Source organism: Leptodactylus fuscus, chromosome 1, assembly GCF_031893055.1.
Source record: "Leptodactylus fuscus isolate aLepFus1 chromosome 1, aLepFus1.hap2, whole genome shotgun sequence".
Classification (NCBI taxonomy): domain Eukaryota; kingdom Metazoa; phylum Chordata; class Amphibia; order Anura; family Leptodactylidae; genus Leptodactylus; species Leptodactylus fuscus.
The window spans coordinates 195933593-195957071 of record NC_134265.1 but is presented as its reverse complement, the minus strand read 5'-3'; the positions used below and the strand labels follow the sequence as shown (position 1 = coordinate 195957071).

The 23479-nt window shown below is 47.5% G+C and overlaps 1 protein-coding gene across 1 annotated transcript in view; it reads left to right on the top strand.

The window, feature by feature from the left end:
* Nucleotides 1-8281, top strand: part of USE1 (unconventional SNARE in the ER 1) — a 75253-nt gene extending 66972 nt beyond the window's left edge. The window contains exon 8 of the mRNA XM_075264209.1: nucleotides 6898-8281. Within this exon, the coding sequence (XP_075120310.1) occupies nucleotides 6898-7080 (183 nt within the window). The 3' untranslated portion in view covers nucleotides 7081-8281. The remainder of the gene's footprint in view (nucleotides 1-6897) is intronic.
* Nucleotides 8282-23479: the final 15198 nt, after the last annotated feature.

The window sequence follows — 23479 nt, the reverse complement described above, 5'->3', positions numbered from 1 at the left end:
CCCTCCACCATGAATTGGTCCAAACTGGGTTTTTAGAGGCTCCCTCCACCATGAATTTGCCCAAACTGGGCTGTTTAGAGGCTCCCTCCACCATGAATTGGTCCAAACTGGGCTGGTTAGAGGCTCCCTCCACCATTAATTGGTCCAAACTGGGCTGGTTAGAGGCTCCCTCCACCATGAATTGGTCCAAACTGGGCTGGTTAGAGGCTCCCTCCACCATGAATTTGCCCAAACTGGGCTGTTTAGAGGCTCCCTCCACCATTAATTGGTCCAAACTGGGCTGGTTAGAGGCTCCCTCCACCATGAATTTGCCCAAACTGGGCTGTTTAGAGGCTCCCTCCACCATGAATTGGTCCAAACTGGGTTTTTTAGAGGCTCCCTCCACCATGAATTGGTCCAAACTGGGCTGGTTAGAGGCTCCCTCCACCATGAATTTCCCAAAACTTGGCTGTTTAGAGGCTCCCTCCACCATGAATTGGTCCAAACTGGGCTGGTTAGAGGCTCCCTCCACCATGAATTTCCCAAAACTTGGCTGTTTAGAGGCTCCCTCCACCATGAATTGGTCCAAACTGGGCTGGTTAGAGGCTCCCTCCACCATTAATTGGTCCAAACTGGGCTGGTTAGAGGCTCCCTCCACCATGAATTGGTCCAAACTGGGTTTTTTAGAGGCTCCCTCCACCATGAATTTGCCCAAACTGGGCTGTTTAGAGGCTCCCTCCACCATGAATTGGTCCAAACTGGGCTGGTTAGAGGCTCCCTCCACCATTAATTGGTCCAAACTGGGCTGGTTAGAGGCTCCCTCCACCATTAATTGGTCCAAACTGGGCTGGTTAGAGGCTCCCTCCACCATGAATTTGCCCAAACTGGGCTGGTTAGAGGCTCCCTCCACCATGAATTGGTCCAAACTGGGTTTTTTAGAGGCTCCCTCCACCATGAATTTGCCCAAACTGGGCTGGTTAGAGGCTCCCTCCACCATGAATTGGTCCAAACTGGGGTTTTTAGAGGCTCCCTCCACCATGAATTTGCCCAAACTGGGGTGTTTAGAGGCTCCCTCCACCATGAATTTGCCCAAACTGGGCTGTTTAGAGGCTCCCTCCACCATGAATTGGTCCAAACTGGGTTTTTTAGAGGCTCCCTCCACCATGAATTGGTCCAAACTGGGCTGGTTAGAGGCTCCCTCCACCATTAATTGGTCCAAACTGAGGTGGTTAGAGGCTCCCTCCACCATTAATTGGTCCAAACTGGGCTGGTTAGAGGCTCCCTCCACCATTAATTGGTCCAAACTGGGCTGGTTAGAGGCTCCCTCCACCATTAATTGGTCCAAACTGGGCTGTTTAGAGGCTCCCTCCACCATTAATTGGTCCAAACTGGGCTGGTTAGAGGCTCCCTCCACCATGAATTTGCCCAAACTGGGCTGTTTAGAGGCTCCCTCCACCATGAATTGGTCCAAACTGGGTTTTTTAGAGGCTCCCTCCACCATGAATTTGCCCAAACTGGGCTGGTTAGAGGCTCCCTCCACCATGAATTGGTCCAAGCTGGGTTTTTTAGAGGCTCCCTCCACCATGAATTTGCCCAAACTGGGCTGGTTAGAGGCTCCCTCCACCATGAATTGGTCCAAACTGGGCTGGTTAGAGGCTCCCTCCACCATGAATTTGCCCAAACTGGGCTGTTTAGAGGCTCCCTCCACCATGAATTGGTCCAAACTGGGTTTTTTAGAGGCTCCCTCCACCATGAATTGGTCCAAACTGGGTTTTTTAGAGGCTCCCTCCACCATGAATTGGTCCAAACTGGGCTGGTTAGAGGCTCCCTCCACCATGAATTTCCCAAAACTTGGCTGTTTAGAGGCTCCCTCCACCATGAATTGGTCCAAACTGGGCTGGTTAGAGGCTCCCTCCACCATGAATTTCCCAAAACTTGGCTGTTTAGAGGCTCCCTCCACCATGAATTGGTCCAAACTGGGCTGGTTAGAGGCTCCCTCCACCATTAATTGGTCCAAACTGGGCTGGTTAGAGGCTCCCTCCACCATGAATTGGTCCAAACTGGGTTTTTTAGAGGCTCCCTCCACCATGAATTTGCCCAAACTGGGCTGTTTAGAGGCTCCCTCCACCATGAATTGGTCCAAACTGGGCTGGTTAGAGGCTCCCTCCACCATTAATTGGTCCAAACTGGGCTGGTTAGAGGCTCTCTCCACCATGAATTGGTCCAAACTGGGCTGGTTAGAGGCTCCCTCCACCATGAATTTGCCCAAACTGGGCAGTTTAGAGGCTCCCTCCACCATTAATTGGTCCAAACTGGGCTGGTTAGAGGCTCCCTCCACCATGAATTTGCCCAAACTGGGCTGTTTAGAGGCTCCCTCCACCATGAATTGGTCCAAACTGGGTTTTTTAGAGGCTCCCTCCACCATGAATTGGTCCAAACTGGGCTGGTTAGAGGCTCCCTCCACCATGAATTTCCCAAAACTTGGCTGTTTAGAGGCTCCCTCCACCATGAATTGGTCCAAACTGGGCTGGTTAGAGGCTCCCTCCACCATTAATTGGTCCAAACTGGGCTGGTTAGAGGCTCCCTCCACCATGAATTGGTCCAAACTGGGTTTTTTAGAGGCTCCCTCCACCATGAATTTGCCCAAACTGGGCTGTTTAGAGGCTCCCTCCACCATGAATTGGTCCAAACTGGGCTGGTTAGAGGCTCCCTCCACCATTAATTGGTCCAAACTGGGCTGGTTAGAGGCTCCCTCCACCATGAATTGGTCCAAACTGGGCTGGTTAGAGGCTCCCTCCACCATGAATTTGCCCAAACTGGGCTGTTTAGAGGCTCCCTCCACCATTAATTGGTCCAAACTGGGCTGGTTAGAGGCTCCCTCCACCATGAATTTGCCCAAACTGGGCTGTTTAGAGGCTCCCTCCACCATGAATTGGTCCAAACTGGGTTTTTTAGAGGCTCCCTCCACCATGAATTGGTCCAAACTGGGCTGGTTAGAGGCTCCCTCCACCATGAATTTCCCAAAACTTGGCTGTTTAGAGGCTCCCTCCACCATGAATTGGTCCAAACTGGGCTGGTTAGAGGCTCCCTCCACCATGAATTTCCCAAAACTTGGCTGTTTAGAGGCTCCCTCCACCATGAATTGGTCCAAACTGGGCTGGTTAGAGGCTCCCTCCACCATTAATTGGTCCAAACTGGGCTGGTTAGAGGCTCCCTCCACCATGAATTGGTCCAAACTGGGTTTTTTAGAGGCTCCCTCCACCATGAATTTGCCCAAACTGGGCTGTTTAGAGGCTCCCTCCACCATGAATTGGTCCAAACTGGGCTGGTTAGAGGCTCCCTCCACCATTAATTGGTCCAAACTGGGCTGGTTAGAGGCTCCCTCCACCATTAATTGGTCCAAACTGGGCTGGTTAGAGGCTCCCTCCACCATGAATTTGCCCAAACTGGGCTGGTTAGAGGCTCCCTCCACCATGAATTGGTCCAAACTGGGTTTTTTAGAGGCTCCCTCCACCATGAATTTGCCCAAACTGGGCTGGTTAGAGGCTCCCTCCACCATGAATTGGTCCAAACTGGGGTTTTTAGAGGCTCCCTCCACCATGAATTTGCCCAAACTGGGGTGTTTAGAGGCTCCCTCCACCATGAATTTGCCCAAACTGGGCTGTTTAGAGGCTCCCTCCACCATGAATTGGTCCAAACTGGGTTTTTTAGAGGCTCCCTCCACCATGAATTGGTCCAAACTGGGCTGGTTAGAGGCTCCCTCCACCATTAATTGGTCCAAACTGAGGTGGTTAGAGGCTCCCTCCACCATTAATTGGTCCAAACTGGGCTGGTTAGAGGCTCCCTCCACCATTAATTGGTCCAAACTGGGCTGGTTAGAGGCTCCCTCCACCATTAATTGGTCCAAACTGGGCTGTTTAGAGGCTCCCTCCACCATTAATTGGTCCAAACTGGGCTGGTTAGAGGCTCCCTCCACCATGAATTTGCCCAAACTGGGCTGTTTAGAGGCTCCCTCCACCATGAATTGGTCCAAACTGGGTTTTTTAGAGGCTCCCTCCACCATGAATTTGCCCAAACTGGGCTGGTTAGAGGCTCCCTCCACCATGAATTGGTCCAAGCTGGGTTTTTTAGAGGCTCCCTCCACCATGAATTTGCCCAAACTGGGCTGGTTAGAGGCTCCCTCCACCATGAATTGGTCCAAACTGGGCTGGTTAGAGGCTCCCTCCACCATGAATTTGCCCAAACTGGGCTGTTTAGAGGCTCCCTCCACCATGAATTGGTCCAAACTGGGTTTTTTAGAGGCTCCCTCCACCATGAATTGGTCCAAACTGGGTTTTTTAGAGGCTCCCTCCACCATGAATTGGTCCAAACTGGGCTGGTTAGAGGCTCCCTCCACCATGAATTTCCCAAAACTTGGCTGTTTAGAGGCTCCCTCCACCATGAATTGGTCCAAACTGGGCTGGTTAGAGGCTCCCTCCACCATGAATTTCCCAAAACTTGGCTGTTTAGAGGCTCCCTCCACCATGAATTGGTCCAAACTGGGCTGGTTAGAGGCTCCCTCCACCATTAATTGGTCCAAACTGGGCTGGTTAGAGGCTCCCTCCACCATGAATTGGTCCAAACTGGGTTTTTTAGAGGCTCCCTCCACCATGAATTTGCCCAAACTGGGCTGTTTAGAGGCTCCCTCCACCATGAATTGGTCCAAACTGGGCTGGTTAGAGGCTCCCTCCACCATGAATTGGTCCAAACTGGGCTGGTTAGAGGCTCCCTCCACCATTAATTGGTCCAAACTGGGCTGGTTAGAGGCTCCCTCCACCATGAATTGGTCCAAACTGGGTTTTTTAGAGGCTCCCTCCACCATGAATTTGCCCAAACTGGGCTGTTTAGAGGCTCCCTCCACCATGAATTGGTCCAAACTGGGCTGGTTAGAGGCTCCCTCCACCATTAATTGGTCCAAACTGGGCTGGTTAGAGGCTCCCTCCACCATGAATTGGTCCAAACTGGGCTGGTTAGAGGCTCCCTCCACCATGAATTTGCCCAAACTGGGCTGTTTAGAGGCTCCCTCCACCATTAATTGGTCCAAACTGGGCTGGTTAGAGGCTCCCTCCACCATGAATTGGTCCAAACTGGGTTTTTTAGAGGCTCCCTCCACCATGAATTTGCCCAAACTGGGCTGTTTAGAGGCTCCCTCCACCATGAATTGGTCCAAACTGGGCTGGTTAGAGGCTCCCTCCACCATTAATTGGTCCAAACTGGGCTGGTTAGAGGCTCCCTCCACCATGAATTGGTCCAAACTGGGCTGGTTAGAGGCTCCCTCCACCATGAATTTGCCCAAACTGGGCTGTTTAGAGGCTCCCTCCACCATTAATTGGTCCAAACTGGGCTGGTTAGAGGCTCCCTCCACCATGAATTGGTCCAAACTGGGCTGGTTAGAGGCTCCCTCCACCATGAATTTGCCCAAACTGGGCTGTTTAGAGGCTCCCTCCACCATGAATTTCCCAAAACTTGGCTGTTTAGAGGCTCCCTCCACCATGAATTGGTCCAAACTGGGCTGGTTAGAGGCTCCCTCCACCATGAATTTCCCAAAACTTGGCTGTTTAGAGGCTCCCTCCACCATGAATTGGTCCAAACTGGGCTGGTTAGAGGCTCCCTCCACCATGAATTGGTCCAAACTGGGTTTTTTAGAGGCTCCCTCCACCATGAATTTGCCCAAACTGGGCTGTTTAGAGGCTCCCTCCACCATGAATTGGTCCAAACTGGGCTGGTTAGAGGCTCCCTCCACCATTAATTGGTCCAAACTGGGCTGGTTAGAGGCTCCCTCCACCATTAATTGGTCCAAACTGGGCTGGTTAGAGGCTCCCTCCACCATGAATTTGCCCAAACTGGGCTGGTTAGAGGCTCCCTCCACCATGAATTGGTCCAAACTGGGTTTTTTAGAGGCTCCCTCCACCATGAATTTGCCCAAACTGGGCTGGTTAGAGGCTCCCTCCACCATGAATTGGTCCAAACTGGGGTTTTTAGAGGCTCCCTCCACCATGAATTTGCCCAAACTGGGGTGTTTAGAGGCTCCCTCCACCATGAATTTGCCCAAACTGGGCTGGTTAGAGGCTCCCTCCACCATGAATTGGTCCAAACTGGGGTTTTTAGAGGCTCCCTCCACCATGAATTTGCCCAAACTGGGGTGTTTAGAGGCTCCCTCCACCATGAATTTGCCCAAACTCTGCTGGTTAGAGGCTCAATCCACCCTGATTTTCAAAACAAATGTTGGTGCCAACCTCAACTTACTACAAGGGCCAAATTCACTGCTGGTGACAAGCTCTCCTCACTGCAAGTGCCAAATACACATGTTTCAAGGTGTTTTCCTACTGTCAGAGAGGTGGTATTGAGTGTGTAAAGTGTGTAGTTGTTAGGCTGTGATGTTGGGGTAATAGAGGGTCTTTGGTGTGTTAGATGCCCCCAGACATGCTTCCCCTGCTGTCCCAGTGTCATTCCAGAGGTGTTGGCATCATTTCCTGGGGTGTCATAGTGGACTTGGTGACCCTCCAGACACGGATTTGGGTTTCCCCCTTAACGAGTATCTGTTCCCCATAGACTATAATGGGGTTCGAAACCCGTTCGAACACACGAACATTGAGCGGCTGTTCGAATCGAATTTCGAACCTCGAACATTTTAGTGTTCGCTCATCTCTACTAGTATACCCTAATTTGCACCTACACCAGAAGGTCTTATATCTTTGGAAGAATAGATTTAGATAAACAAAACACCAAAATACTCAAGGTGACAGCGCCCGTCAGATGATATATGCCATTGGGCTTTTCATTCCTCTTTAAAGAAGGCAATAAATATTTTATTTTTTAACATATTTATTGATGGGGATGTTAATAACACTGGTTTAATTCATATCTTTGTCCATATAGACACTTACCCATTCTTTGAAATTGGCGGATCAGAATTTTGAGAAGCTGAAGACCGAATCCGACCGTCTGGAGCAGCATGCAAAGAAATCTGTCAATTGGCTACTATGGATTATGCTCATATTTGTCTGCTGCACATTTATTAGTATGATACTTTTCATCAGACTGTTCCCACGTCTGCGGTGACTGATCCAGTCTGTAATTTCTTCATGATAGATGTAAAAACCAGTGTATATCTATACAGCATTGAATAGTCCCATGTGGATCTATTTTCTGGTAAAGACATCAAACAAACTGCCATGATGTTATTAAAATTACATGATGATAAAGTGGTACTTTGCATTTTACTTCTTAAAATGTACCTGTCAGCAAACTTAGCTTTTTTTGTGTTTCTTTTTGCTGTTTTCTAGTAACTTTCATTTTGAAGTGAGTTTAAATGATCTGAATGGATTTGATAAAATGGGAGAGACACCGAACGTCAATATAGTGTAGTAAATGAATGGATGTGAAGGCAGTTTGAGCTCTGATCACTTAGATCTACTGTATTGTATGTTATGTACATATGTACTATTATGTTACATGATTATCCAGTGACTGACTAATTCCCCAATGAATGCTCCTGTTAAAGGGGTATTCCCACTTCACATACTCATCAGTCTTTACTGCTGTAAAATCTTCTTTCTTCCTGGTTTGTTGCATCATTTGGTAGGCGGGGTTTCACATGCAACCTGCCGTTTAGCTCAGCCCCCAAATTTGTGTGTAGCTCCACCCACCCATATTGGACTATGAAGTACAGGCAGCAGCAACTCCATTCTGTGTTACATACAGAGACTGCCTGTCTCTGCCATAATGAACACAACTGAATTAGCTAGCCTGATAACTGGGAGAACAGAAGAAATGAAAGCAGCTCCTCTCCCCTATCTGCTAACAGGAAGGTAGATCACATGGTGTAGACACAGGATTAGCTAGATACACAGGCTCGCTCTCCTGCACTTAGCCCCTCCCCCCTGAGAGTAGGCAGATACATCACTTGACTCAGAGCAGCTAAGTCAGGGCTGTGGCCACAAAGAATTGAATAAAGTAAGATAGTGGACAAACAAAGCAGTTTTGCTGAAGCAATGTATTTAGGAAAAGTCTTACATCCACATTAAGAAGCAGTATAGATAGGATCCTTGTGATGGGACAACCCCTTTAAGATCCATAAATAAAATTCAAGATGGCTATAGTAACTGGAAGACTATCACAGTACCTTAGTGATTATTTATTATATAGTTCTATAATGATAGCTCCAAAGATATAGAAAACAGCATTTTTGTGGCAGGTGCTTTCAGAAGATTTGTAAATATCATGTAGGAAATTTCTCTGAAAATAAAGAATTTGTTTAACAGCTATGTGTATTTTTTGTTATTGTTTGTGTTTTTCTAAAACCGAAGCAAGCAAATAACATTATATAAATGCAGTGAGATACTGCAAAGTCTCCCTGTAGTCAGTAACTATGGATACCTTTAAGTTTGCGTGAAAGTGTCAAAAACAAAATTTCCTGTTGTTTTCTTTCAATTTAACTACTTGTGTTAGATGATTTTGAGCAATTAAAAGTGGTTGTGAAAGCATGTATATCCTTTAACTCTCTAGTGTCATTCACTGTCCTGATAAGGAAGAAATGCATAGGAATGACATCACAAAATATACTTTTCCCCACGTTTTATGTAAAAATATCTAAAATAATACAGGTAATTGGTATTGCAGTAACCAAAACAACTTGTACTTGTAAAACTATTGTTTTATTTATTCTGCACATATGTGAACGCTATTAAAAAAAAAAAAAAAATGCAATAGTGCACTGGGGGCAACACGGTGGCTTAGGGGTTAGCACTGCAGCCTTGCTGCGCTGGAGCCCTGGGTTCAAATCCTGCCAAGGACAACATCTGCAAGGAGTTTATATGTTCTCCCCGTGTTTGTGTGGATTATCTCCCATACTCCAAAGACATATGGATAGAAAAGAAAGTAGAATGTGAGCTCTGTCCTTGGTGGTAAGCCTTGCTAATATGGATTTTAGAGGGAATAAGACTAGGCTTCAGGTTCAAGATCATTTCTGTGCTTAAAGACAGCGTTTTTCCCAACAAGTGGGCAAAAGATCCACTTGAGATCTGTTCTCCAATAGTTTATCCTCTTAATCCACAAGGGAATCATTGTCTAGTTTCCCCGAGAGAAGGAAGGTAGAGTGTTCAATTTCCTTTTATTCCTAGTGCGAAAACTAACTGGCACATTCAGGGTCATATTAATTTTAAAACTTCTCAACAAGTACCTATTCTACAGGAAATTCAGGATGGAGATGGTATCCTACAGTGAATCTCCTGTTTCCTCTATGCTAGATGGTTGCTATAAACTTGAAGGATGCAAACTTTATATGCCTATCCACCTTTACTTTCAGAGGTACTTGAGACTGGCTGCTTGAAAAGATGTCTCCTGCAATACTTCCAGTATCTTGCCCTTTCATTCGGGGTTTCCCAAGCCCTGAAAATCTTTACAAAGATCATTTCATAAACGGCAGCTTTTGTGAGGTTCAGGGGACTTCTCTTAGTGTCATATAGCTAGGCAATTTTGTACAAATTTCACAGGTATAAACCCTGTATAATATAAGTAGTTACTTTAACCCCTTCTTGACATCTGCTGTAATAGTACAATAGATATTGGGGCTTTAAATATGGCGCCCACTCAGGAGCTGTGTAGATGCCACAGTTGCCAGATCACCTCTGTATGTACACAGTGGAGACGTGCGACAATGAGCATAATTGGAGTTCTCTCAGGCATTAAAGGGATCCTATCACTCAGACACAATTTTTTCTAGGTACCACGTCGGAATAACCTTAAGAAAGGCTATTCTTCTCCTACCTTTCATCGTCTTCTCTGCGCCGCCATTCACCTATATTCCCGTTTTTTCTCGGTATGCAAATTAGCTCTCTCACACACTTGGGCGGTGGTGGCTTGTAACTTCTAGGCCTTGAGCCGTGGGCATAGCAGACTGCGCATGCCCACGAGCCACAAGAAAATGGCCGCTTGCACAGTATTGTAAGCGGCCATTTTCTTGTGGCCTGTGGGCATACACAGTCTGCTCTGCCCGAGGCCTAGAAGTTACAAGCCACCTCCAGAAGAAGAGGCTGAAGAGGACACTGCTGACGAAGATGGAGGCGACGCTGGAGAGAGTTCTCTCGCAGCATTGGGGACGCCTCCAGTGCTGTTTGAGCACCGGGGCCCACCCCCGGTGCTGCAAGAGAGCTAATTTGCATACTGAGAAAAACCAGGATTGTAGGCGGCACAGAGAAGACAACAAAAGGTAGGAGACGAATAGCCTTTCTTAAAGCTATTCTGACGTGGTACCTAGAAAAAAATTGTGTCTGAGTGATAGGATCCCTTTAATCCTTCATATTCCTCAGTCAAATGTTTCCATGACAGCTGGAAGCCTATTGACAGTTCTCACGTTTGTCAATACTATACTTCTATTACAGGCTGCTGTAGTACAATATACATTCCCTGTCGTCAAACAGCAGCACAAGTGGGGTATTCTGCCCCTGTGAGCTGGTAGGACAGATGGAATTTTTAATTAATTAACCAGCACAACCTGGCCCTATAAGAGGGCACAAGGACCTCTCACCTGCGTGTTTTTTTTCTGTCCTGTGATGGTGGGACAGGTGGAGGAGGCCTGTGTGGTCTCCTGTATGGTTTGGAAGAAGGTGTTTGCAAACCTTCTCTTCCTTTCCTTTCTTTCAGAGAAAGATTGAGGATTATATTGCAGTCATATTTGCAGTGCTGCGTTTGATTCATTGCCAGCAGTAAGGTAAGCTGAATCCTTTTTCAGCTTTTCCTTTTGTTTTAGTGCAGCTTGCACTAATATCTATTACTGTGGTTGTTCTGTCAACTCCAGTTATGTTGTGTTTGTCAGTGCCTGTGCACACTTACCTAGGCTGCAGTTGCAGCGGTGGACATTGTGGGCAGCTTTCAGCTTTTCTCTGCGTTTAGTGCAGAAACTAAAGCACTAAAAAGTCTATTGCTATAGAGCAGTCTGTCAACTCCCTTGCTGTTGTGTTTGTCAGTGCCTGTGCACACTTACCTGGGCTGCAGTCACAGCTGGGGTGAGGGGAGTTTCTCTTCCCTCATCAGGCTCTGTGGTCTCGCTCGGCTGTTAAGCTGAGCCGCTGCCACTGCCTTAGATCGCAGCTAGTGTGAACAGCAGCCAGGCTTATGTCAGTGAGGATCACTGATTTCCAGCAACTCTCACAGCCCCAGGCGGGGTATGCTGAAGGTGCTCAAGGGAAGACTATTCTTGATAGTGAGCTCCCTTGGTGGCAAGCGGCGGTTTTCTTTTTCTTCTACCACCATTATTAAAATCCTCTGGCGAGGGATTGTTTTAAGTTTGAGGTCCTGATGCAGCGACAGGCCACCCCCCCTCCGGCCCTGGACCTGTTTAAGGGGCAGTTTGCACTGGGAGCACTGCCGTATTAGTCTCCGGTGGGCTACCTAGTTTTTTCTCTAGGTCGGGTACCTGTAGCTGGCTATAGCTACAGGCATATCTGGGAAATTGCATTTCTAACCACCCTAGGTGCTGAGAATTGGTTCCTGTGTATTCTTACAGAAGTGTATTAGCGCTGAAGTGCCTCAGCCCCGTAAAATAGAAGGTCTTGGTTTACCTGTGGTCCAGAGTTGAGTGGGCTCCACATAGGTCCTCTACCCCTCCTCCTGGTGACCACAGAAGATGGGTGTCTTCCTCCAAGTGGAGGTATATGGCTGCGCTGTCTGCAAAATACCTCTTCCTGACAGTAGGAAGAGTTCTTTTTAGCCTGACATTCAGGGGGAAAAAAAACCCCAAAAAAACCCGTATGGGGGTTTTATATCTGCATTGATACTGCTGCCGCTCCTGCTGAGGCCCTCCTCCTGAGGTAAAAGAATTCAGGGAGGAGTCTCAAAGATATAGGGGTTCTACATCCCATATCTCCAAAACATAAGAAATTGCACACGGATGGGCACTTATTATCCCTTCCACCTCTGGAGCATCTATGCGTGAATGATCAGACCATCTCAGCTGATGACATAGCTCCAGTACCAGCAGACCTATACTCCCTAGGGGAAAGAAGGCTGCTGAAGTCCATCTGGTCAGGCGACCAAGGATGTTGATGGGGAAGCCTCCCCGTCCACCTCTGGGGGGCAGGCGCCTTTCCAAGTGGACGCAGCTTTGGCCAAGCTGATGGATACCGAGTGGAAACATGCTGAGAGAGCTCATTTTAATTCCAGTCCCTATTTCTGAACAGAGGACTGTCAGAGGTTGAGACCCTGTACCCCATAGCCTCAGCACAGCTAGATCCTTTGGGTCCGCCTCCTAAGGTGGATTGGCAGTCGCGGAGCTCTCTCGTGGTACGGCGGTCCCTCTGGATGATGGTTCCAACTTACAAGACCTTCTGGACCGACGTGAGTGGGACCCTGAGAGAATGCTATTTCCACGGCCTCAGCTTCGGCCTTTGTGGCCATAGCCTCCACTACTGTAGCGGATAGCTTATGTTCCCCATCTTGTCCAGCTAAAACGGGTTATTGATTCCAGGGTCCCTAAGGACGACATAACGTCCTCAATGTCCTCCCTGTTTATGTTGCTGACTTCATGGGCGAAGCCTCCCATCAACAATTGATAGTAGCCTCTACGAACATGGCTCTATCCACCGCGACAAGGAGACCTCTCTGACTAAAGCCCTGGAGGGCTGTAACCTCATCAAAATTTGCGCTATGTGCTACCGTTTGAGCCAAGAAGGTTCTTGGATGCAGACTGGATGATTTGAGGGAGGGTCTCGCGGACATTAAGGGCAAGTCCCTGCCCCAAGCCTCCAGAGGCACACGGGAGACCTCTGGTAGAGGGTGTGGATCTACTGGCCCCAGATCCCAGTCACAGAGGCGCACAAAATTTCGCCCGAGAGGCCTGGACATGGACGCCCTGAGGAGGATCCAAGATTCCGTTCACAGGCATTACCAGTTTGCCGACCTACCCTTTGGCACCTCTTCCGCTCCTCACACCTTCACTAAGGTGATGGCTCCCATCGCTGCCGCCCTCAGACTTCAAGGTCTGTTCGTAGTTCCCTATTTGACGACTGGCTCATAAAAGCTCAGTCAGCTCCAGTCCTCCAATAACGTCCACAGATAAACATCTCCTTCCTTCAGAGGCTATGCTGGCTAATCATTTGGGAGAAATCTGAGGTAGTATCATCCACCCTGAAGAAGGTTCCAGGGTTAGACTCAGTGGCTGCAGATCTCATTATCCGCCCCAAGGGGGCTGAAGATAGAGGCGGCCGCCCGTTTTCTATACAAACACGGCGTGTATCCATCAGAACCAGGAGAGTCCTAGGCCTAATGTCACCCTCAGTCAGGGTGACCCCTTAGGCCTTATGGCATTCCCATCTGCTCCAGACGGAAATGTTGCAGACCTGGAACGTGTCTCTAGGAGGACTCCTGAAGAGGATCTGCCTTTCTCCCAGTACCTGTCTTTCCCTCAGAAGGTGAATACTCCTGAAAGACAGAAGGTCCTTAGTCTAACCAGTACTGGACTCTGTTGACAACAGATGCATCCCAGTCGGGATGGGGAGCCTATGTGGACGTGAGGACTGTGCAAGGTTGTTGGAGCAGCCCGGAAGTAGGATCTTCCAACCAGAGGGAACTCAGGATGGTATGCCTTGCATTGCTGCACTTCACCCCATATTCTCAAGGGGAAGGCTGTCAGAGGCCGGTTGGACAACATGACCACAATGTTGTGCCTGAACAAACAGGGAGGAACCAGGTCCAAAGCTCTCCTGAAAGAAACGAATCTGGGCAGATAAGAGTCTGACCCATTTATCCACTGTTCACATCAAGGGCTCCCTGAACATAGTGGCGGATCGGTTGAGTCGAGGTATTACCATATCAGGAGAATGGTCCCTCAATCCAGAGGTGTTCCAACAAATTGCCCAGAAATGGGGCCTTCCAGAAGTCGACCCCATGGCAACCCGACTCAACGCCAAGGTGGAGAAGTTCTGCTCTCTGTACTAGGAGAACGATCCCTTGGCAGTGGATGCCCTATCCATCCCATGGAGGTTCAGGCTGGCTTACATATTCCCTCCAATACCCATCATACCAGAGTACTGATGAAAATAAGACAGGACCAAGTCCAGGCGACTGCCACAATACCATTCTGGCCCAAGAGGACTTGGTTTGCCCAGCTCATAGGCATGAGTCATGGCATATATTGGAGGCTTCCCCCTCTCCCAGACCTGGTCACTCAAGGAGGTCAGAGATGCCAGGTTCTGAGGAGATTCAACCTGACAGCCTGAAGGTTGACCAGTCCCTATTAAGTCATAGCGGGCTGTCAAAGGCTGTCCTGAGAACTATCTCCTGCACCAGAGCGGAATCCACAAAAAGGAGCTACCGCAGAGTCTGGAATGTCTGCAGAACCTGGGGGTCGGAGCATGGCATAGGAGTGACCGACCCCTCTGTGGAATCAATACTGGAGCTCCTCCAGGACGGCCTAGACAAAGGGCTATCTCCAGCAACCTTGAAGGTACAGGTAGCCACTTTGTCCGCCTATCTGAGGAGGCGTTTATCTCAACACCCCTTAGTGAAAGGGTTCCTTAGGGGTGCAACGAGAATTAGACCTTCGGTGTCAGCCCCCGTTCCCCAATGGGACCTTGGGATCGTGTTGGCGGCTTTATGTGACCCACCGTTTAAATCCACTTCCTCCAGTGGCTCAAAGCTGGTAGCATTTAAAGAAGCTTTTGCTGACTATATCAGCTAAAAGGGTTGGGGAGCTCCAGGCCCTGTCATCAGAGGAGCCTTACGCCTCCTTTTTCAGTGACAGGGTTCAACTCCGTTTTTTGCCAGGGTTTATACCCAAGGTACCCTCTTTGGCAAACCTGAACCAACTCATTTCGTTACCAACCTTTGTACCGGAGCCTTCCTCCCCGGAGGAAGTTAGGCTGCACTCCTTAGACCTGGGCAGATGTCTCTGGATCCTACCTCGACCGGACCCTGCCTTTTAGGAGGTCAGAACACCTCCTGATCAATCTAGCCGGGAGGTTTAGAGGTCAGAAGGCCTCAAAGGCCTCTATTTTCTGTTGGGTGAGGGGGGCCATCAAGATGGCCTTATCAACTCGGAGTTTGTCCCCTCCTGAGTGCCTAACGGCGCATTCGACCCGGGTGGTGTCTTCATCCTGGGTGGAGAGGTCGGCAGTTCCATTAGAGCACATCTGTGCGGCCGCCTCTTGGTCCTCTCCCCTCACCTTTGTAAGGCATTACCGCCTAAACTCCCGGGCGTCTGTCGCGACGGCTTTGGGCAGTCAATCCTGACTTCTTTGGGCCGTGGAAACCCTCCCTGAGTGGGGGGATTACTTGCTACCTCCCCACTTGTGCTGCTGTTTGACAACAGGGAAGCTGAGATTATGAAAGATAATCTGTTTTCCCTTAGTCATAGCAGCAGCACAAGGCTCCCTCCCTATTACTTTTTGTAAATTATTATGTGTGTTGTATAGATTATGTACTCTTGTATTAACACGCAGGTGGGAGGTCCTTGTGCCCTCTTATAGGGCCAGGTTGTGCTGGTTAATGAATTAAAAATTCCATCTGTCCTACCAGCTCACAGGGGCAGAATACCCCACTTGTGCTTCTGTTATGACTAAGGGAAAACAGATTCTTTCATAATCTCAGCTTACATTAGTATTGCAGTACATTGTGCAGGTGACAAAGATACCCTAGGGTTCAGTTTCCCTAGAGGCCTCAAATTAAACACTGTGTCAGGGTCTGGGGTTGCTAGGTGGGGTGGCATAGACACAAAAGACCAGTTTCTTTAGTCCAAAACAAAGGTAGAGTTTATTTTCACTCAAAAAGGTAGTGCAGCAACAAAAATACAAAAATACCTGCCCGGCTAGGCTCTAACTAAACATAGAATAGGTTACCTCACCTATAATAACAGAAATCAAAAGCCAGTAGAATCAGGACACAGCTCCAAAAAATATGACCTCTCTGGCAGAGCTTGGCTGGAGAGCTGACAAAGTGTTGCTGCTGGAGCAACTTCTTAAGCCTCCTTGACGAGGAGACTCTCTGCAGCTGAGTTGCTGCCGGATCATCCCCAAAGTGTGGACTGGAGGGGGGGTGAAATGACAGGTCCCACTACCAATCCTACCTGTCATTCCTAAAAATCCAGCCCAGTACTAAGCATTTACCAAAATGCTCAGCAGACGAAAGTTGTCTGCTGAGAACAAACATTCCTGGAGTTTTCTCATCTCACCCACCTGAGTAGTCTGGGTGAGATGTACACCCCCTCCATTACCTGACCAGCCATCAACTTACAACTGAAAAAGAATCTTAAAATTTTTAAACATAAAAAAATAGCATTTCAAATAACTGGCCTTTCCTAGATCATAAATATATAAACAAATACAAACATAAACACATTAGACATCCCCGCACCTAAAAACGTCTTAGCTAGAAAAATATGCCTCCTTTTTTTTGAATAAATATGACAGCTTAAATTTTTGTTTTTTTGTATCACAGTAATTATACAGTTCTGCAGAAAATACACAATATGTCATGTTAACTGGACAATGAACACTATAAAAGAAAAACAACTTCCCAGTATATTGTGCAAAATATTAAAAGGTACCATTATGAAGTACAATTTGTCCCACAAAACATAAGTCTACATATAACTTTATCTTAATAAAAAAAATTTGGCTATATAGTGCTTTCTTCAATACTACCGTGTTTTCCCGAAAATAGATCATCCCCCGAAAGTAAGGCATGGGGGAGGTTTTGTTGAATTACCTAATATAAGGCACGCCCAAAAATAAGACATTCCCCAAAAACCATTGCAGCGGGCTGAACACTGCGCGACGCACGTGTGCACAGGTATGCCGGCTGCTGCCTCTGCTGTGATACCGTATGTTCTATCCACTATTCCTGCTACTGTAGGATGAGCTGGAGGATGCCCACTGTGCATACAGTGTGGTAAGAATCGTATGCTGCAGGGAGTCCACTCTACCAGCTCATCCCACAGCAGCCGGTACAGTGGATACAACTGCAGTCGTATCACAGCAGAGGCAGCAGCCATGCCCATGAAGTGAAGCTTCCTTAAGCCCCGCCCACCACTTCCACCGTTGCAACCAACAGCAGCACCAGCGCTGCTACGAAGATGGAGCAGGTAAGTAGCATACCTTCCCCCCCTCCCCTAACCCCCTGCACTACCTACAACTGGCAGTGATGCCGGTGCTCCACTAAGGAAGCGCTGCTATGACTGCCAGTTGTCCCCCGCTCCATAAGACATTCCCCAAAAATAAGACAGGTCATATATTTAGGATGAGAATTTAATATAAGACACTGTCTTATTATCGGGGAAACACGGTATTATTTACTATATTTCTATGATTTTATTAACCTTTTCATGACAAAGTGTACTGGACTGTTCATGAAGGCCATCTCTATGGATAGAAGTGGGGTCTCTCCTTTTAAATGGAAGTAGTTTACGAACTTTGAGGCACTCCTGTTCCTCTTGCCTAGCAGGGAATAGTGACCGCAAGTATTGATAATATAAGCCACAAATAATCTTCTAGTCTGCTTTTATACTTAGACTTTTTTTTTTTTTTTTTTATATAAACGTAAATTTACAGGAACCAGAGATACAATTGGAGTCCCTTGCTCAACAAGAGGAGCAGTGATCTCACTCCATTGATCTCTGCAGATGTCCTTACTGAACTGGAGGGGGAGTTAGACCAACCTGGACTATCTGTATTACTGAGGAAGGAGCATCTCTCACCAGTAGCTGAGACGGAGTTCTCACCACCATCCAGTCCAGCTATTGGTACTCCCCAGCAGTTACCTGTCACGGACGATAGGCTCCCTCTCCTTCCAGTATACCTTCCACCAGGAAATGGACCAAAAGACCCCCCCTCCCCTGGATAATGAACAGCCAATTAGATGTGGAATCGGAAGCCATGTCCTTTATCCGGAAGATCCACAGTGATGACCAAATAGACTTCATTGGCCATTCAGTGTTATCCTGCTGCCACTGGAGTCCAAAGTAAGCTTTGTGTCGCCCATTGAATGGTGGCACACTTCTGATCCCTTCCCAGCGTGCTAGAAGTTAGTCATTTAATATGCTGTTTCTGGTCGGCTATGGGCTCTATTCCTACACCTAGTCCACCACCAGTTTGGTCTGTGAACACTCAGACATACCCTATTTTTGTTCACCACCCTTCACCTAGATTATGGGGATATTGTCACTCCATAGGGAGAGACCACCATGTAGGTGTGTGGAATCTTATAAAGCCCTTTTCACTCCACTGTGGGGGATTATGGGAAAAATATTCAAATATGTCTCCCAGGATATAAATAGGGAAACACTGCCTCTGTATGTTGCCCTCTATGGGAAGCTCCCTTGAACATCATGTCCGACTTTCCAACAAGTCTTTATTGCAAGATGCAGAATTTTACCAATGATGCTGACTTGGCAAAATACCGCATCATTGCAATAAAGGCTTGTTGGAAACTCGAGCATGATGTTCAAGGGATTCCCATAGAGGGAAGCATACAGAGGCAGTGTTTCCCTATTTACATCCTGGGAAACATATTTGCATTTTCCACCCTTTACCCACTACTCTTACAGATGGTATCCAATTTTATTCCTCATTTTTTCCTCACCAACCTTATCCTTATCCCTCACAAAGCCACATTCCACTTCATACAAGTGACTCATAGGATCCCCTTTTTTTTCCAACTCTAATTTTTATTGAAAAAGTTTTATCTAAAACATAAAACAACAACACATCAGAGAATAAAATGGAGAACGAAGAGAGCTTCAACAGTGAGCATCAAGTGACAGTGTAAACACAAGACAAGGGAAAGCACAGAATATTGGGATGGGGAGGGGAAAATCAATCATGGTCGGAGACCTTGCAGCATACAATAACTATCTCAAGGGGTTCAGATAGACTGGAATGCCTCAGCAGTGTTATTAAGAGTTAAAATGAGATCTTTCCTTTTAGCTACAGGATAGGGCCAGAACAGTGGATGGAACAACATGCTTCCAGTGTGGTTTGAATAGTGTGCATGCGCGCACTCGATATACATGAGGAAACTAAAGCCCATCAATTGCGCATGCGCATTACTGCTATACATGATTGAAAGGACATATTCTTTACTGGCACACAGTATTATGCCAGTGTGCATTATCTGAGATATGAAAATAGAAATTATTAAGGAGACACAATTTCTATTGGAAGCCCTGTGCACTAGTATATGTAGATTACATAGCACAGTAGGTTAGAGGGGGTAGTAGATTTAAGGCTATGCTTGATTTAAATGAGTACTCTATCACCTTGTGTCTACTCTGTCTTTCCTCTAGAGCAGTGATGGCGAACCTTTTAGAGACCGAGTGCCCAAACTGCAACCCAAAACCCACTAAATTATCGCGGAGTGCCAACACGGCAATTTAAACTTAATACTGTGCAGATCCACAACTGCAGACAGTTACGGACCCACAAATTATAGTCATGTGAATGGGGCTTTACAGGGCTTTCAATAATACAAACAACTTTGTACTGAAATGTAAAGATCTCTGCATTTTGTACTTTGAACAATTAATTTTCACTATTTACATCGCGCAGGATGTTTTATAGTGACCGTGCAATGTTCTTACATCCTGTACTAATATCATGTCTGCTATAAAACAGATACTGTGTGATATAAATAGTGAGGGGACCCCAGACAGAATTATATGCTCTGCAGTGCCCCCCCCCCCCCCCCCCAGTATTATATGCTCCACAGTAGGCCCCAGTGTTATATGCTCCACAGTAGGTCCCCCCACACTGTATTATAAGCTCCATAGTAGCTCCCCCACAGGATTATATGCTCCACAGTGGCACCCACTGTGACTTCAATTACTTCACTGTGACTTTTTTTTTTTTTTCAGCGCAGAAATTCACCAAATTCCTCACCATTTTCCTCCGTGTGAATGCACCCTAAGCCTCCCAGAGAAGCGAGGATTACAGCACCTGGGTTCAATAACAAGGAAAAGCCATTCACAGCCAAGACTTCACAGCCTGGTGCTGAACATGATCTGTGATAATGCAGAGCACACTTTACCTTTTCACAAGGCAGAAATGCAGACCTGATTCTCCCAGTGAAAGTCAATTGGTCATTGAAAAAAAAAAAATAAAAAAAAAAAAATGCATATTTACTCTACAACCCAAGTCTACTCCACTTGGATTTGTACTTATTTCATTTGAAGTTACGCTATGTACTGTACCTCTACACCTATATGGTGATTAAACCTATCATCGTTGCACTTCTGAGTGTGAGTTATTACCGTATATACTCGAGTATAAGCCGAATTTTTCTGCCCAGTTTCTGAGCTGAAAAAGCCCCCCTCGGCTTATACTCGAGTCAGCAAAAAAAAAAATAATTTTTTTTTTTTTTTTTTTAAGAAAAAAAGATTTAAAATAAATAAAATAAATAAAAGGTCTAAATCCCTCCTTTCACTAGAATAGATCTAAAAGTAGAAAATGACTGTGAAACACAAACACATTAGGTATCCCTGTGTCTGAAACTACCCGGTCTACTGAATATAGGGGATCTGCAGTGCTCCTGTTCCGTCAGGAAGGGGTTAATAGGATCACTGCAGATACCCTATATTCAGCCAGGCTGAGTTCCAAGTGGGGAAAAAAAACCCAGTCCTCAAGCTCAGAGAAGGGGGAGACAGACAACCAAAACACCCCCTCCCCTTCCCCAGCACCTACTGCACCCAAAAACTCAGACCATTTTAATTTTTGAAATTTTCCAGTAGCTGCTTCATTTTCCCCCCTCAGCATCTACTGCATCCAAAAACTCTGACCATTTTAATTTTTTAAATTTCCCAGTAGCTGCTGCATTTCCCCCCCAGGCTTATACTCGAGTCAGGGCTCGTTCACATCTGCGCCCGGCACTCTGTTATGCAGGTTTCCATTTCCTGCATAAAACAGAGCAGGATACGGAAACCTGCAGGAGTCTCTCACCCATTCATTTGAATGGGTGAGAAAGCTGTCCGGCCGTGAGCGGTGGTGAGCGTTTTATGCTCTCCACCGCGAAACCGGGTTTTTTAATCCGGACAGAGTCGGACATGCAGTACTCTGTGTCCGGATTAAAAAAAACGGTTTGGTGGCGGAGAGCATAAAACGCTCACCACCGCTCACGGCCGGACCCGGTCTGTGCTTTCCGTCTCCCACTGGAGATCCCAATGGGAGCCACTCGCTTTTTTTCCTGCTAACTAGTAGCGGGAAAAAAGAAGCCACATGCCCTATCTTGTTGTGGATTCCGTGGCTGAGTCAGCCGCAGTGTCCGCAGATCGAGACACCCTCCAGCTTAGGACCATTCATTCGCGCCTATGCATGAGCGGGATGCCGCGACGGAATGCCGATGCCCTGCATTGGCATCCTGTCGCGGCTAGCCACACCAAAAAACCACACAGCAGAAAAGTTTTCCGCCATGTGAACGAGCCCTTATATCTCCTTGTAGTTGATGATCTTCTTCCTACCTAATCCCCTCCCTTTTTAAAATGGGAATCTGACTAGGTTGTAGTTTCGATGTAGCATAATGGAAAGGGGTCTTATTTTGGGCTGTTCCATATTTTTTGGAGCTATCATCACATTGTTCCTTTCTGGCGTGCCACCCTCAATGCACTCAGCAGCTACACACGCTGCAATATAACCAGAGGCGGATCCAGGGCCGGGCAAGCGCCCGGGGCCCCGCGCCCGGCGGGGTCCCGCGGCGTAGCCCGGAACGCAGGTCGCATGGCCAGCGGCAGCACAGAGCATAGTTCGGCAAGTGCCGGGGCCCACATCGCCTCTGGGGGCCCCCGGCACTTGCCCGCCCCAGCACAGAACTAACGGGGAATTCTGTACTGGAATTCCCGTTAGTTAGGGATCGTTGCTTTCAGCAATATGTGCAAATGCACATACCACTGAAAGCTGTCAGTGCAGGCTGTGGTCGCGCGGCCCACGGCCTTCACTGACTGTAGAGTGACCTCTGCCCCGACGCAGCGTCTGCCAGGGACTGACATCATCAGCGCTTGCAGCCAGAACATGGAGGAGGTGCATATATTACTGAGTGTGGGGCCCTACTGTGGTGCATATAATACTGAGAGTGGGGGCCCTACTGTGGTAGATATAATACTGAGTGTGGGGGCCCTATTGTGGTGCATATATTACTGAGTGTGGGGCCCTACTGTGGTGCATATATTACTGAGTGTGGGGGCCCTATTGTGGTGCATATAATACTGAGTGTTGGGCCCTACTGTGGTGCATATATTACTGAGTGTGGGGCCCTACTGTGGTGCATATAATACTGAGAGTGGGGGCCCTACTGTGGTACATATAATACTGAGTCTGGGGGCCTATTGTGGTGCATATAATCCTTTGTGTGGGGGCCCAAAGTGCTGCATATAATACTGTTTTGGGGCCTAAAATGGAGCATATAATACTGTGTGAGGGGCCACTGTGAAGCATATAATACTGAAGGGGGGCTGAAACTGGGGGCGACATTAAAGAGGACCTTTCATGGGTTGGGACACATGCGGTTTTATATACCGCTAGAAAGCCAGTCGGCTTTCACGATCTGTGCCCCAGGTGAAGAGCTATTGGTGCCGGTATTGTAGCTCTTTACAGTCAGTCAGGAACGTCCTTCTTCACAGCATCGTGGGGAGCAACGCCCCCCAGTACTCGTCCATAGACGAGTATTATCAGGAGGGGAGGGGGCATTCCTCCCCTCTCTCACAGTACTGTGCTATAGGCACTACTGTGAAGAAGGACGTTCCTGACAGAGTGTCAGAAACGCCCTTCTGATTGTGAAGAGCTACGGTACCAACACCGATAGCTCTTCACATGGGGCACAGATCGTGAAAGTCGGCTTTCTAGTGGTATATAAAACCGCATTTTCCCAAAGTGATGAAAGGTCCTCTTTAAGAGGGTCCTTAAACTGGAGACAACTGGAGGGGGACATTAAATAATGGGGGTCACTGGAGGAGGACATTAAACCATGGGAGTGCAGTGATGGAAGCCGATAGCCTGGGGAACATTAAAGGGGGTGTGCAGGATAACATTTTTTTTTTTTTAAATTATAGGTGAAGCTAGGCATCAGACATACAGCTCTATAAATAGATGATGAGACCAGTCCCCCAGCCTTCACATACCTCACTCATTTCCCCCCTCCTTTATCTGTGAGCAGGAAGCTAGGTCACGTGTGGTGCAGACACAGGAACAGGCTCGCTCCCGTGTACTCGGCCCATCTCCCTCCCCCAGTTGGTCAAATACAGCTAACTAGTTAAAAAAAAACGCATCAAAAAGGCATTTTTAGGGCTAATTTTTTCAAAAAATCCTGGGGGGGAAACCCCCAGACCCCCCCATTCCCCTGGGGGGTATTCCATTCCCCAGACCCCCGCCAAAGTCAACCGCCCAGGGCCCCGCAAAGCCTGGATCCGCCACTGAATATAACACCAGGTAGTGTATACCTGAAAATATGGAAACTGGAAGGTAAAACGAGAACACTTTAGGATCGT